Raw genomic sequence first — 14,813 nt, forward strand, 5'->3', positions numbered from 1 at the left:
TCAGGCTAATTGCATTTTTATTTACTGCTTTGCTCTTACATTATGTGTGTGGAACAGAGCCCCAATATCTTTGCTAGCAGAAATGGCAATATGGATGCGGGGAGTCTGGATTTAAGGCAGAATCTAGGTGGCAGATAAAAGCCTATTTTTCCTTTTTAAAGCACATTTCAATAACAAGGTCTACTTCTTGGTCCAGGGACTTAATAATCCAGGGACTAGTGGACTAGTTGTGGTCTAGTGTTGGTAGTTAAGAGACTCCCTGGACCGAGACTTAGTCCGGGGATTAACACATCCACTACTTATTGTCCAGAGATTGCCCAACTGTCTTTCAAAACTGACTATTAAGGGAAGACGCACACTTCAAATGCTTCTTCAAAGAACATTATTGGTCCAAATGGGGGAGGGTCCTGCTTTGTTCTCCAACCTCTTCCTTTTGACCCACATATTGCTTCTGTGATGTGGTGTGTTTGTCGACTTCTCGCACGATGTCCTGCAGTTTGTGGGAGGTTTTCTTCAGGAAGGCCAGGCTTTCTTTGAGGTTGCTGGTCCCGTGCGCTCTGCATACGCTGTCCAAGCTGTCGAACCACTGCAGTGTCTTTTCAAGGTGCACCTGGACGGCTTTTTGTTCTTCCAGTTCGGCTCGAAGAGCCTGCTCTGCAGCTGTTTCCGCCTTCACTTGTTGTTCTAACGCACCAATCTCTTTCTGCAGATCCTGAAACTGTGCTGCACTATGGTTGAATTTCTCTTGGACCTTGTCTTCCAGATGCAAGACGTTCTTTGGGATGCTCAGCACAATCTGGAGAAGCATCTGTTCCATTTTGCCAAAGAACAGGTTGAAATGCTCCTTCATGACGGAAAGGAACTTCTCGGTGCCCATCCGGATTAGGGAAGGGGTGACCTTAAGGTGGCTCATGTTCTCCAGTTTCTTCAGAATCACCTCTTCCACTACCAGCATCATGTGGAAAAGGTGGTCCTGGAAGGCAATATAGATCCGCAGCATGCACGTTTGAGGGGTGAAGCCAAAGAACTGGGTCTCGTAGACCATTGGAATGTCAGACATTCTGACATGCAGATTGTCGACACGCGGTGTGGAAATCTGCAAGGAAACACAGTCTCATCATAGGTAAAATGCTAGGTGTTGCCTGAAAGCCCTCGTTAGCAAATGGCAGAATAGCTGTCAAGTCACAGAAGGTTCGCAAACATTCTAGGGACAGCGGAGAGCAAGCTTAGAATCAATTACCAAGAACCATACTCCTGTGAGAGAATATGAATGTCAGGTAAGCGAGGAAAATGGCACACAAGCCACTTGGATGGAAATTGCCGATTTGTGGCTTCTTTTGCCCTGAATGAGCAGACAGGTCCCTGCCCCAAGGGGCTTACAATTAAGAAAACAGACACAAGGGAGACAGGATGGAGAGAGAAACGGCGATTCTTGCAGTTATGTACACTAAGACTTGATTATAGTTATGAGCACTGAATTAAAATTTGGAAATTAAAAAATAACCTGCACCCAACCATCAGTTGTGTTTCAATGCATTTGTGTTAAACATCTATTCTTTAAATTTTGTTTTTGACCACCCAACTGGAGGAAGAGTTCTTTGCAACACAAAAGCTTACATACTGCAATTTCTACATTAGTCACTGACAGTGCTATTTGTTTCACTGACAGTGCTATTTGTGCCAGAGTCAAATAGAGACTTGTTTTTCAGAACTCATTTGTGGGGGGAACACACAAGGGGGAAAGGTTTACTACAGAGCAGATGAGGGTTTAGGAATAGCCAGCATCTCAGCAATTTTGCTTCAATTTGTCTTTTTTTATGGTGGGTTTTTTGTGTGTGTTACAGTTTTTACTGTTTAAGTAATTTTAAGGATTTAATTTTTTATTTTTAGTATAAGTTTATTTATTTATTATTTAATACATTGATATGTCGGCGATGCAATGCACATATATTAACTCAATTCTCAATAAAGACCCTTTATTGTGCTAAAAAGGAAAACATCTAAAAGTTGGTATACAACATGAATAAAATGTTTTGGTGTAACACACCTTCCTCAGTTAAGCAAACAAATGAGCACAGATAAAGATCTTCTCCGTTTCCCAGATGTTAAATTCCTTAGATGTGACTCTGTTCCATGACTGGCATAGAGATAATGAGCAGGATTGGGTAGGAGGGAGAGAGAAGTGGAATCTCAATTTGTCTATAAATAACGCTTCCTTCTTTGTAAGTTCCTTTCAACCCCCCAAACAGATAGTAGGCACTATTTAGCCTTCACGCTTTTTTCTCATAGGTTTCGTTCTCTGTACACAATGCCTCATGCTGCAGATATGAGGCATTTTGTGCAATAAAGGGTCTTTTGTTGAGAGTTTTCTTTTTTAGTTTTTTAAAAATTGTATTTTATCTTTTGTAAACCACCTTGGGATGCCTTATGAAAGGAGATCAAAAAATCAAGCACATAAAAACAAATGATTGTTTGGGGGGGGGGAAGCAGCAACTACAAAGCAATTTTGAACTTGCAATTTGGTTCCTGCTGTTTTGAACTTGCAATTTGGTTCTGCATGCTGGATTTGCAAGTTCTTTTCTAGAGCTTCTTTCCAAAGAATCAGGAGATCGCCATCCCTCAAGCAACAAAATAACCCAAAACAACCAGCAAAGCTACCAATAACTCATCTTGCCCCAATTAACCTGTCATCTGAGCACTGCTTTAAAAATAAATAAATAAATAAATAAAGACTGGATTTCCATAGATCCCTTTTAATTCCTGAAAGATAGCAATGTTTATAGTCGCAAGCAACTCTGTACAGAACTCCTTAAGGAGGCGGGCGTTTGCCAGTCTTCCCTAAAAGTAAGATGGGGCTTAACGTTGGCTGGATCGGGGCCATCATTATTTATTTCATAAATATCGCACACCAGGGGCGTATCTCTGGTGGGGCAGGCACGGCGCGTGCCCCGGCGCCACTTGAAGGGGGCGCCAATTTTTTAAATTAAAAAATAAAAATAAAAAATGGCCACCAAAAACAAAATGGCCACCATGCATGCTCAAATGGCCTCTGTGAGTCCCTAGGCCATGCCAGGCCTCGCAGAGGCCATTTGAGCATGTGTGGAGGCAATTTTGTTTTCAGCCATTAAAAAAAAATAAATTAAATATGGCCACCGCACATGCTCAAATGGTCCCTGCAAGGCCTTAGAGGCCAGAGGGGAACCTTTGCAGACCCCCTCATGGCCTTTAGGAAGCCCCTCAAAGGGGCTACAGGTGAATTGTTTTTTTAAAAAATTAATATAATATAAGTCACTGTACACATATTCAGATTAGCAATATGTACAGAGAGGGCTTGTGAATAGTGAGCTGAAGCTTATGAGCTAGGATTGTATTCATTTGCTCTTACTTTGCTTCTTGTGATAAGTGAGATAAATATGATGTCTTAATAATATGGCTATTAATGGTGAGTTTGTCTTTGAATCAGTGTGAAATCCTTAGTTTTAAGGCCCACTGGGAGTTTCTTGCTCTCTTTCTCTCATTTTAACTGTCTTTCTGAAAGACTAGAATATATTCCAAGCAGTGACACAGTTTACTCTGCATATCCTTTAATTATTTTCAGAGTATCTGGGAAAAGTCAAATTCTCCATTTATTTTTAAAACTTATGTAATAGTGATGCTACAGTGCATAGTAGAGAATTAGACAGGCTCTTCTGTTTAGTTTTCCAAGTATACCTCCACATAGTATTTGGGTATTTCATGAGCCCCAGCATACTGAAATTTGTAGTTTTCCAGCATTTTTTGGTCTGGCTATGTCCACTGCCATATAGTTTTTGAAATATTAAAAGATTAACAAGCTTGACTTGTATTTTTCAGCTGATATTATGGAAAAGTTATCTGAAAGATGGGTGTCAGATGTTTGGACAAGGGGCGCCATTTCAGTGCTTGCCCTAGGCGCTATTGTCCCTAGATACGCCTCCGTCGCACACATTTGGCAAGTAGGCGTGTCGCTTACAAATGCATGATACCTTTTCGTCCTCCTGGATACATGAAAGAATTATACAAATTTAAAGTTTGCTGCCCCGACTTCGCCTTACCTCTTGGCTTCCCTGGGTGGGTCTCGAACTCAGGAGGAACACCGTAGCTACTCGACCCCAAGATGCCGCCCTTTCCCGCCACATTCAAATCCACCCAGTGGCAGCAGGGAACTGACCACGCCCCCAACGCGCCGCTCTCTGCCCCTCCGCCGTTTATCCGTCATTCGCGTCCAGGCGGCGGACGGCGCTGATTGGCTGCGGGCAGGAAAAGAAACGTTGCAGCTCTAGATGTAGGAAAATGAGAAGGAGCACATCGCATAGCCTCTGTAGGGAACTTCCGGGTTCCTTTCAGAATCGGAAGGCCATTTTTTGGCTCCCCATAGCAGAAAGTGAGAGCCGCGCATAAAAGAACTCCAGGATTTTGGAGTAGCTGCTCTATATCTCTATAGCTATATTTAATTGCATACATAAACATATACAATCCATCAGCAAGGACAGGAGTTTCTGCCCAACAGTCTTCTCTTGCGAGGGGGAAACCATGAGGCTTTTAAGTGTACGGAAATTAATCCCGTATTAAAGGAAGAAAGGCCAGCAGTCGCTGTCTATCATTCTACCCACGCCACCCTATCCTCCCCAAAGTGCACACCGCCTTCGTGATTCTAGTACTTCGCTTGCTCTGTGCTGGCAGCGTATTGGCTGCCCACCGAGGCCCCACCCCCGGCTCCGATTGGCCAATGGCCGGGGCCGAGACGCTGACGTAGCAAGGAGAAGGCGCTTAGGCGGCGCTGCCGCCGCCAAGATGGCGTACCAGACCTTACGCCAGGAGTACTTGCAGGTGCCTCCCGTCACCCGGGCCTACACCACCGCCTGCGTCCTGACCACCGCCGCTGTGGTAAGTGGCGGGAGGGAGCCGGAGCGGGGAAGGGCCGCCCGCATGGCCTCGCCCTCCCGGCTGCCACCCACACGCCATGCGGGGGCTTGCAGGGAGCCCCATTCCTGCCGCGGTCCGTTTCCCCGCTCCACCAGCGTCCGTGGACGTGCCCGCTTTGGTGAACTTGCTTCCTCCCCCCCCACCCACTCCTCATCCAAGGTCCTATAGGCCCCCGGCCCCTCGGGTTCTCCAAGTGGGGTCCCCAGGCGGTGCTGGACTACAGCTCCCATCATCCAAAGGCTGTTGGGGCTGGGGATCATGGGAGCTGTAGTCCAGCAGGAGCTGGGGACCCTACTTGGAGAACCCCTTTGCAACCGCCCTGTGAGGTGGGTCTAGACCAGCGCGGCACGACTTTGCCCCGCTACCCCACTGCTTTTGGACTACAGCGCCCCTCCTCCCTGGCGGTGGCCAATAGTCAAGGACTGTGGGATTAAAAATTAGAAACAATGGGAGGCTCATCAGGAGGGAAGAGGTAACTGGGCTGAAGGATTTGCAGAATGACAGATCTGAGAAGTGGGATGCAAGGTGGGATTACATTACGTCCCTCAAGGTTCTTTGGTTACGGTGCTCTTGAATGCAAGTGTCGCCACACTGACATTTTAATTCTTCTGTCTTTCAGCAATTAGAATTAATCACACCTTTTCAGCTGTACTTCAACCCTGAATTAATATTTAAACATTTTCAAGTAAGTGCCTCTTGTATGTCCTCCCGCCAGCCTTTACAGACAGTTAGTGTCCGTCTTTACCACTGAATCTTGAATGCCTTAATTTAAATTTTAAATGGCCTCTTTTCTCAAAAGGCTGCCAAAGGAACCAGGGCTCTGTTTTGCTTTGGGCCCAGATCTGCAGGCGAGCTGTAGCATCTGCCCTGGGAAAAGCTGTAGCCCTTAATGGAGGAAGGGCTGTTGCATGGTAAATGGCACTCTGCCCAAGCTCAGAGGCACCCTTTCTCAATTACTGCATGCCTGTTTAAAGAGGTGTGGCTAAAGAGGGAAAGAGTGGGGCCAAGCAGTTGTGGTTAATGAAGAGGTGGCACATCCAGACCCAAATAAAGCAAGCCTGTAAGATTGTATCTCCTATTTATACCACTCTTTCAAAATCTGTGAATTTTCACATTATTGGGGGGCAGACACATTTTTCTACACAAGCTGGTTTGGGCTTGTACCTTTAACGTGACTTAAGAATTCATCTAATTCGGGGCTTCCCTACCTGGGAAGATTGTGGCTGGGGATGATAGGTGTTGTAGTCCAACTATCTGGGGACTGTTCTAATTAAAACAAAGGGCGACTTGCTAAACATGCATGTTTTAATATCTTACAGGTATGGCGGCTTATTACAAATTACCTTTTCTTTGGACCAGTTGGATTCAATTTTTTATTTAATATGATTTTTCTGTATCTTTTAAAAACCGCTTTGAAGCTTGGCTGTCCACTCGTAATAATATTTAGCATTTGTATAGTACTCCGGGTATGCAAAACACTTCAGGTGCATTACTGATTTGTCATCCTTGCAAGAACCCCATAACGTAAGTAAGTATTATCCCCTGGGCTGCTGAAATCTACTAGTCTGGGACGAGTGAAAAACGATGTCAGATGAGTGAAAAAAGTCCTGATGTATCAATATAGCTTGATGAGTAAAATATTTTGTCTGGCTGATCAACTGAGCCAACATTTCTTCACCCCAATTATTCCCATCTCACAGACAGAGAAGATGGAGGTTACCAGGATTCAAACCCAAGTCCCCATTCTGCGCTCTGTCTGCTAGCCACTATGTCGCAGCAGCTTGAACAAACTGATGCAAAAGGGTTGGATTTGGGCCACAGTCCTCACGGGAGGGTTAGCCGTTTCCCCAGGTCTGCCGATGGAGAATTTTCCTGACCTCTGTCCAGATATCGCTACTGCCGCATGCTCGAGGAAGGGTCATTCCGGGGCCGGACGGCAGACTTTGTATTTATGTTCCTTTTTGGTGGACTGTTAATGACTGTATCCTTTCACTGGCTGAGCTAGCAGTTCTGTGGGGTTGGAAGATCTGGAGTGGCCCTTCCAAGAGGTCCATAGTGGTTCCAGATTGTGTCCCAGGCAGCCATGGTTTTACTCAGTGTGAAGATCAACGCCATGGCTTGGCACCACAGCTTGGGGAATGAGAGGCGAACCATGGTTATTATATCCTGCTCTCCGTCCAAGGAGTCTATGGTTACAACCCTGTGAGGTAGGTTAGGCTGGGAGTGGTTGGCCCGGAGTTGCCCATTGAGTTTCATGGATGACAGGGGAGTTGAACTCGGGTCTCCCCACTCTTAGTCCAACTCAGTATTTCAGGGGTGGGCAAACTTGGCCCTCCAACTGTGAAACCACAACTCCCATTTTCCTTAGCTGGGGATGATGGGATCTGTATTTCAACAACATCTGGGTGTGTGTGGTCACGTTTGCCTGCCCCTGATCTAACCACTGCACCACAGCCTTCACCCCATCTTGGAAGGCTGCTGGGCCGTGCAGCTGGGAAGGAGTGACGAGGCCGCGCTGCTGCCGAAGGCATGGCTTGCCTGTGGTTCATTTGGAAATGCCGCCTTTTGAGTTCTTGAAGATGCTTCGCCACGGCTCGGAACTGAGGCTTTCTCAAACCTGGGTCCCCAGACGTCGCTGGATTCCAACTCCCATCACTCCCAATTTATTGTGGCTGGGGGTTGTGGGAGTTGTCGTTCAGCCACCCAAGTTTGGAACCCCTGGGTCTCTAGACCACGCAGCGTGAAAAACGCGGATTGCTCTCGGGACGGGGGGGGGGGCTCTGTGCCATGGCGGCTCCTGCATTCCCCAACCTGCGTCTGGGCGAGGACAGTTTCTCCACCGGTATCTCTTTAACCGCTCCTCTCCGCCAGCTCTTTGGCTTGTTTGTCAACTTGGTGTTCCTGGGGCAGGCCTTCACCATCATGCTGGTATATGTCTGGAGCCGCAGGAATCCTTTTGTCCGCATGAACTTCTTTGGGCTGCTCATCTTCCAGGCTCCTTTCCTTCCCTGGGTACTCATGGGATTCTCCCTTCTGTTGGGGAACTCCATTATTGTCGACCTCCTAGGTAAGACAGTGACTGTTTGGGGCAGTAAATCCGCTGCAGTCCTTTGCCTTTGGGGCCCCTCTGGCTTGCTATGCTTTGCCTACACGGCCGCCGCCAGTCTGTGTAGACAATACTGAGCTAGAGAGACCAGTGGTCTGACTCAGTATATGGCAGCTTCCTGTGTTCCTATAGGAGAGAAGAGCTGGTCTTGTGGTAGCCAGCATGACTTGTCCCCTTAGCTAAGCAGGGTCTGCCCTGGTTGTGTAAAAACAGGAGACTAGAAGTGTGAGCACTGGAAGATATTCCCCTCGGGATGGAGCCGCTCTAGGAAAAGCAGAAGGTTCCACGTTCCCTCCCTGGCAGCACCTCCAAGACAGGTCTGAGAGAGATTCCTGCGTGCAACCTTGGAGATGCCGCTGCCAGTCTGTGAAGACAACACTGAGGGAGATAGCCCAGTGGTCTGACTCAGTATATGGCAGCTTCCTGTGTTCCCCCTGACCAACTTTAGCTTTTGAACGTGGGATCTTCTGCATGTAAGCACGTGTTGGGCCACTGAGCGAGGACTCCTCCCTTTTCTTCTTATGAGGAAATGATTGTGTGTGTTCTGAACCTTTTTTCAGAAGAGTGCCTAAACCACCCCACCCCACTTTTCTTGACTTTAGGAATTGCTGTGGGCCACATCTACTTTTTCTTGGAAGATGTCTTTCCCAATCAGCCTGGGGGAGGAAGGCTTCTGAGGACACCCTCGATTCTGTAAGTGTCTTCCTGCATGGTGCATTTTGGAAGCTGGGGGAAGAGGCTGTCCCCAAATAGGAGGAGAATCGGTCTGGTGGTAACACACATGCATGGCCCCCTTTGCTAAGCAGGGTTTGTCCTGGTATGCATTTGGATGGGAGGCTACGTGTGAGCGCTGGAAGAGACTCTCCTCAGGATATGGGGCTGCATCTGCTTGCATGCGAAAGGGCCCAGGTTCACTCTGGCAGCATCTCCAGGTGGGGTTGGGAGAGATTCCTATTGAGCTAGCTAGGCCTGTTCAACTTCGCCCCCTCCCCCAGCTGCTTTTGGACTACAACTCCCATCATCCTCAGCCACAGTGACCAATAGCCAGGGATGATGGGCGCTGTAGGCCGACATCTGCAGGAGGTCCGAAGTTGAGCAGTCCTGCTAGACGGACCACTGGTCTGACTTGGTTCCAGGCAGCTTCCTGAGGAACTCAATTCATAGGTGGTGTGATCATTCTAAAACCTAGAGAGAAGGGATGGAGATGAGGGGTTATTCTGTAGGGGTGCTTTATCTCCTCGTTTCTGGTCCTTCTGCATCTTTGTCCTTAGCTTGGCAATTATGCAGATCCTAAAGTCTTTTTTTTTTTTTTAAGCTGAAATGTTCGTGGTTTCTAGCTGGCCACTGATGGAAACTGACTAGTGGACCTTTGGTGTTTTGTTACATAAGGAGCCCAGATTGCCCTCTGGGCCACCTGAATGTCTTGCTCCAAGCCTGAAATGCTATCAAATTATGAGGCTGTGAGGAACAGTCTCTTTAGACTCCGAGAAAGCACTCCTGTGGAAGGGATCCCCTGGTTGTCAGTTCGGCTCTAGCCCTACATTGGGGATGGCCAAGCTGAGGTCCTCCAGTGTGACTACAGATCCCATCACCCCTGGCTACTGGCGATGATGGGAGTTGGAGTCCAACAGCTATAGAGCTGCAGGTTCATCATCCTTGACTTTCCGATTTTTCAGCTGTGAACTGCCAAAAGAAAATGCACTGACCAAAAGCTGGGATATTGAGTTAGCTTTTTTCTCTCTCCCACCCCCTTCCAACACTTGTGTTCTAGGAAAACAATATTTGATACGCCAGAAGACGATCCCAATTACAACCCGCTGCCTGAAGAGCGACCCGGAGGTTTTGCCTGGGGCGAGGGACAGCGGCTGAGAGGCTGAACTGAGACTGCTTGGCCAACAACCAGACCTTCAAGAGAGACTAAATGGAAGAACTATCTTGGAGATTTCTTTTTGCTCTCTTGTGGATAAAAATACATCTTCTGACAGCTTTACTGATGTGAACATATGAAGCACTTTTAAAAATATATATATATATGGTGTTCTAATCATTTTTTCGGGAAACTGCCAATAACTTCTTACCTTGGGGATATTTGCTGCATTGATTGATCAAAATTCATTTGAACAGAACCAAGAATTGACTGGACATGCAGCTATTGCCAGCTCCACTGAATGAGACCATCAGTTCTTGTGTAACACAAATATCTGAGGCATTTTTCCACATTTGTTTGATACAGGGATTAGAGAACTTCCAGAGTGGAATTAAACTTCTCCTTTTATTATGTTTCTGTTTGATTAGATAGAACTAGTTCTCCATTTCAAAGTGTGCTTGCTGTGATGTCAGCCAAAGTGTATAAGAGTGAGACAAACCAGCCTTGATCCCAAAAAAGTATCAGCAGCTCAAACTATGCTGAGAGTTCTTTTTAAAAGGTGGGGAAAAGAAACTGGGCTGATGTGTTTGTGGTTTGACAGCTGCTTTGGGCAGGAATGGAGACAGCTGAATGCGAGTTAATACCTGTGTGTAGTTCATACAGTATGTTAGCTTGCCTAAGATCCCACACAGGTTGATTTCCATCTATTTTAAAAGAGCAAGACCCTAGTCTTCCTTCAAAGAAGAAACTTTATAGACACTACAGTCCCATGGAGGGGGCTAGGATTCACATCTGACCTTCAGTACCAGGCAGGATCCCTGACCGACTTCAGGTTAGTCACAAATAAGGCTGAATTCCCAAACACTTATTGCACAGTGGGATTTCAGGGTAATTGAGCACAGGATTGTGTTTTACATCCCATTAAAACTGAGGCAGGAAGTTAGTCACAGCTCAGGTAAGCCCTTTTGCTTTCGTCGAGATTTAACCACAGCTAACGAGCTGTATTTGTGGCCCCGAATTCTGCCCAGTGAATATAAAACACAGAAAGCTGCTTGTTGGTCTGTCTAGCTCAGGATGGGCTATCCAGGGCTGCTCAACTTCGGCTCTCCTGCAGATATTGGCCTACAATTCCCATGATCCCTGGCTATTGGCCACTGTGGCTGAGGATTATGGGAGTTGTAGTCCAAAAACAGCTGGGGGGCATAAGCAGGCCACAAGTGTGGTTCAATATAGATGTAAAAGCAAGATTTATATCCAGATAGAGAGAGCGAGTGAAAGAGTGTGTGTGTGTCTGTCTGTCTATCTTGGGAGAAAGAGCAATGTGCCCTTTTCAATTCCAGAGGCAACGCAGAGTTTTAAAAGGGAGAGGAGCAAAGGCAGCCAAAAGGCTATACCAGAGATATAGGGAAGAAATGGCTTGGCTCTTGTACCTGCTCACATGTGGATATCAAATGTTTATATATGGCTTTTTGTTTACAAACAGAGGACCCATGTTTAATCATAGGAAGCTGCCTTAATACAGTTACATAGTACCATGAACGCAGTAAAGCCTTTTCTTTGGAAAGGAAGAAAACTACGCCTTTTCTTCAGAGGGGAGCATGACCCACCCACCCTCCTTGGGGGACACACACACAAACACACACACACTTGTTCAGAGGACAGCTTTGCCTTCAACTGCTTCACTGATGATTGCAAGATTTCTGCCCACAGGCAATACACACTCAAAGTTACCCACCAACCACAACAAAACACACCACAGCACAATCAGTATAGCAGCAGAAGGGCAAAGCGAGGCAGCAGCAGCAGCACACTATCACAGGGAGACAGGAGGTTGCCTTATCCAGAGTCAAGCCACTGGTCTTCCACCCACTTCCCAAAGGGAATACCTTTACACCACTCACATGTCTCCCATCCAAATGCAAACCAAGGCAAACCCTGCTTAGCAAAGGGGACCCAAGATCAGGTTAATCACAGCCTGCAATAGGGGAACCTCTATTCATTGTAAACAATATTTTAAGATATATTCTTTCCGCTTCTTACTTTAATCCCTATGCAGAAAGTAGGGACTTTCTGCTTAACCTCTCTCCTTTCCTTTCAAAAAAACAAATGGCAGCTGTGTCTCCCAGGCCATAAACTACTATAAAATCATGCATGGACCAGGGGTCATCCCATGAAATTGATTGCCAGGAAAGCTAGGACCAACAAACGGAAGTACTTTTTCACACAACGCATAATCCACTTGTGGAATTCTCTGCCACAAGATGTGGTGACAGCCAACAACCTGGATGGCTTGAAGAGGGGTTTGGATAACTTCATGGAGGAGAGGTATATCAACGGCTACTAGTCGGAGGGCTACAGGCCACCTCCGAGCCTCAAAGGCAGGATGCCTCTGAATCCCAGTTGCAGGGGAGTCGCAGCAGGAGAGAGGGCACGCCCTCAACTCCTGCCTGTGGCTTCCAGAAGCATCTGGTGGGCCACTGTGCGAAACAGGATGCTGGACTAGATGGGCCTATTCGGGCCTGATCCGGCAGGGCTGTTCTTATGATCTTATGTACTAGTGCTACAAGCCTGTAACATTTCTAGAGAGAGTCACGTTCAGTTCCGGCACAGTTTTCCCAAGTGCATTTATTTATTTTAATATTTTCCCTTGCGTTTCAGTCAATGGCATTTTCTACATTTTCTTTCTGCCAGCCAACTCCCTCCTCAACGCAATTAACGGTCATACAGTAATAGCAATACAATCACAGCAAAATCAATCGTGTATCACAAAGCCAACCAAGAGTCCTGTGGCTCCTTAAAGACGAAATAACTTGAACGGCTAACATTGGTTAGCCTTTAAAGTGCCACAAGACTCTCTGGGTCCTCATAATGCGACGGACTAAGCAAAGGTTGCCAACTCGGACTGAAGCTATTCCTGGAGACACCCCCCCCCGATCTTTTCCACAATATCGAGCCATTCAGATCTCCAGGATACCAATTCCTGGGGACTCCAGACTAGCCATAAACTAACGCAGCTACGACCTCTCTGGGAGCAGTGGAAATATACACAGAGTCTAGCAGTAACAGTAATTAATAATAATAAATAAAATAATGTCTGTGCGCCCCTTCAGTGGTTCGTAGCATCAAGTTTCTCCGTTGGACAAAAAAACCCAACATGGCATGTTATGCTTCCAGCCACCTTTAGGTGGCGCGCAATAGAACACCGCTCGCACAGCCTCCCCGAGAGAAACGCACAGCGCAGGCGCTCTAATGGCCCACAACTCCCATCATGCGTCGCGCCCGCGCCGCGTTCGCGAAGGCATGCCGGGAAATATAGTCCGCGCGATCCGAGGCGGGGCCTAGGCGAAGCATGTTACCTGACGCTGCTGCCGGCGAAGCGAGGGACGCAGCCGCCGCCGCCAGCTGACCCCCCCCCCCCGCGGCGGACAATGCCTCAGTGGGGTGGCAAGCTGCTGCCGCCGTCCAAGAGGCCGAAACTGGCGTCGGCGACAGGCCCGCGCAGAGCGATGCTGCCACCGGCCGGAGCCAAGTGCCAGCCGCCGCTTTCCTCCTCGGTGATAGAAAATCAGCGCCGGAGCCTGCCCATCTTCCAGGCACAGGGGGCGCTGCTCGGGCAGCTCCGCAGCCTGCACTGCGCCGTCCTGATTGGTGAGGAGAATTTTCCGGGGGCCCCCCCACATTTTTTTTACCTCAGGGTAGCAGAGGGCGGGGTTTGCAGACGCCACGCCCCCTTGGAATCCTGCGAGAAAGGGTGGGCCCTGTGGAACCTTGCCGCGCATGTGGGCGTGGCTTGGCGCCAGAGCCCTGCCCTCCTCCAACTCTGCTGGGTGGACGGGCAGGCGGGTCTATTCTCCGCCTCCTCTATTTGCCCTGGTTGCCGCCTTGCGGCAGAAGGGCGGAACCTAGAGTATATTTGCCCCCTTGGGGGCGGGGTTTAAGGCCCCACCCTGCCAGCTTTTTTTTTTTCCTGGCCAGGATAGCATCTTTCCCAACCTTTTTCCCTCACTGCAGGGAAGGGGTGGGGCCTGTGGGATCCTGGACCATTTTTACACTTGGGATTGCAGACTGAATTGGGCTAGTGCACATGCTGCAAGGCTTTGCTGGGAACAGGATGTCAATGTTCATGATTCTGTCTCCTGGCTTTCACGTAAGCAGTGATGGGCAAGGCTGTTCGCCTTTGGTACACCTCAAGGCCCTTAATGCCATATTTACCCAAATCCAAGATGGCTCTAAATTTAAGATGACCCCCTTTAAAAATACAGGTTATACCTGCATTTATCTGAAAGGAAGAGGACTCTGAATTTAAGACAATCCCCGACTTCTAAATCGGACAACTGGGGGGGGGGGCACCAACCGAGTTTTTTGAGCTCTGAGACCTCAGGGAGTCCAGCAGGCTTTTCACACTCATTTTTATCCCACTCTTCTTCCAAAGACTACAAGGTGATGATGTACAAGATTCCCCACCCTCTTTTATCCTCACAACAGCCCTATGAGGTAGGTTAGGCTGAGAAATAATGATTGGCCTAGGATCACGCAGTGACCCTTATGGCTGAGTGGGGGATTTGAACCCCCAAGTCTTCCTAGACCTAGTTTGACACTCTACACCTGATCTTAGCCAAAAGGCTGAGAAGCATTAGACACTCCAACCCAGTGCTTCCTAACCTGGGTTCCTCCGGATGTGTTTGAACTACAACTCCCAGCATCCCCAGCTATATCTATTGTGGCTGGGAATGCTGGGGGTTGTAGTTCAGCCACATCTGAAGGAACCCAGGTGGGGAACCATGGCTCTGACCACTCCACCAGGCTGCCTGTGCCCAACGCTCTAAAAGAATAAGTACCGTATTTACCTGTATAGGACACTACTCTGAATTTAAGACGATCCCTTTAGAAATACAA

The 14,813-nt window shown here is 47.8% G+C and overlaps 3 protein-coding genes across 4 annotated transcripts in view; 2 read left to right on the top strand and 1 right to left on the bottom strand.

Annotated features, from left to right (window-relative positions):
* Positions 1-13,404, bottom strand: MIS12 (MIS12 kinetochore complex component). The gene is made up of 3 exons (XM_053274592.1): positions 13,274-13,404; positions 4,074-4,268; positions 1-1,096 (listed from the first exon to the last, which is right to left on the bottom strand). The coding sequence occupies exons 2-3, from the start codon at positions 4,155-4,157 to the stop codon at positions 383-385; spliced, it is 798 nt and encodes a 265-aa protein (XP_053130567.1). The 5' UTR covers positions 4,158-4,268; positions 13,274-13,404; the 3' UTR covers positions 1-382.
* On the top strand, positions 4,746-10,328 carry DERL2 (derlin 2). Its single transcript, XM_053274593.1, has 7 exons — positions 4,746-4,905; positions 5,564-5,629; positions 6,264-6,337; positions 6,832-6,925; positions 7,816-8,011; positions 8,653-8,743; positions 9,822-10,328. Exons 1-7 carry the CDS (start codon positions 4,813-4,815, stop codon positions 9,925-9,927), a joined length of 720 nt encoding a protein of 239 aa, XP_053130568.1. The 5' UTR covers positions 4,746-4,812; the 3' UTR covers positions 9,928-10,328.
* DHX33 (DEAH-box helicase 33) overlaps positions 13,194-14,813 on the top strand; it is a 15,977-nt gene continuing 14,357 nt past the window's right edge. Inside the window, exon 1 of one of the 2 annotated variants that reach the window (XM_053274590.1) lies at positions 13,194-13,565. In XM_053274590.1, coding sequence (XP_053130565.1) covers positions 13,346-13,565 — 220 coding nt within the window. In that variant the 5' untranslated portion in view covers positions 13,194-13,345. Of the gene's footprint in view, positions 13,566-13,918; positions 14,065-14,813 lie in introns of those variants that run through there. The other variant, XM_053274591.1, reaches the window with a different exon arrangement.

The sequence above is a fragment of the Hemicordylus capensis genome, chromosome 12 (assembly GCF_027244095.1).
Source record: "Hemicordylus capensis ecotype Gifberg chromosome 12, rHemCap1.1.pri, whole genome shotgun sequence".
In the NCBI taxonomy this organism is placed as follows: Eukaryota; Metazoa; Chordata; class Lepidosauria; order Squamata; family Cordylidae; genus Hemicordylus; species Hemicordylus capensis.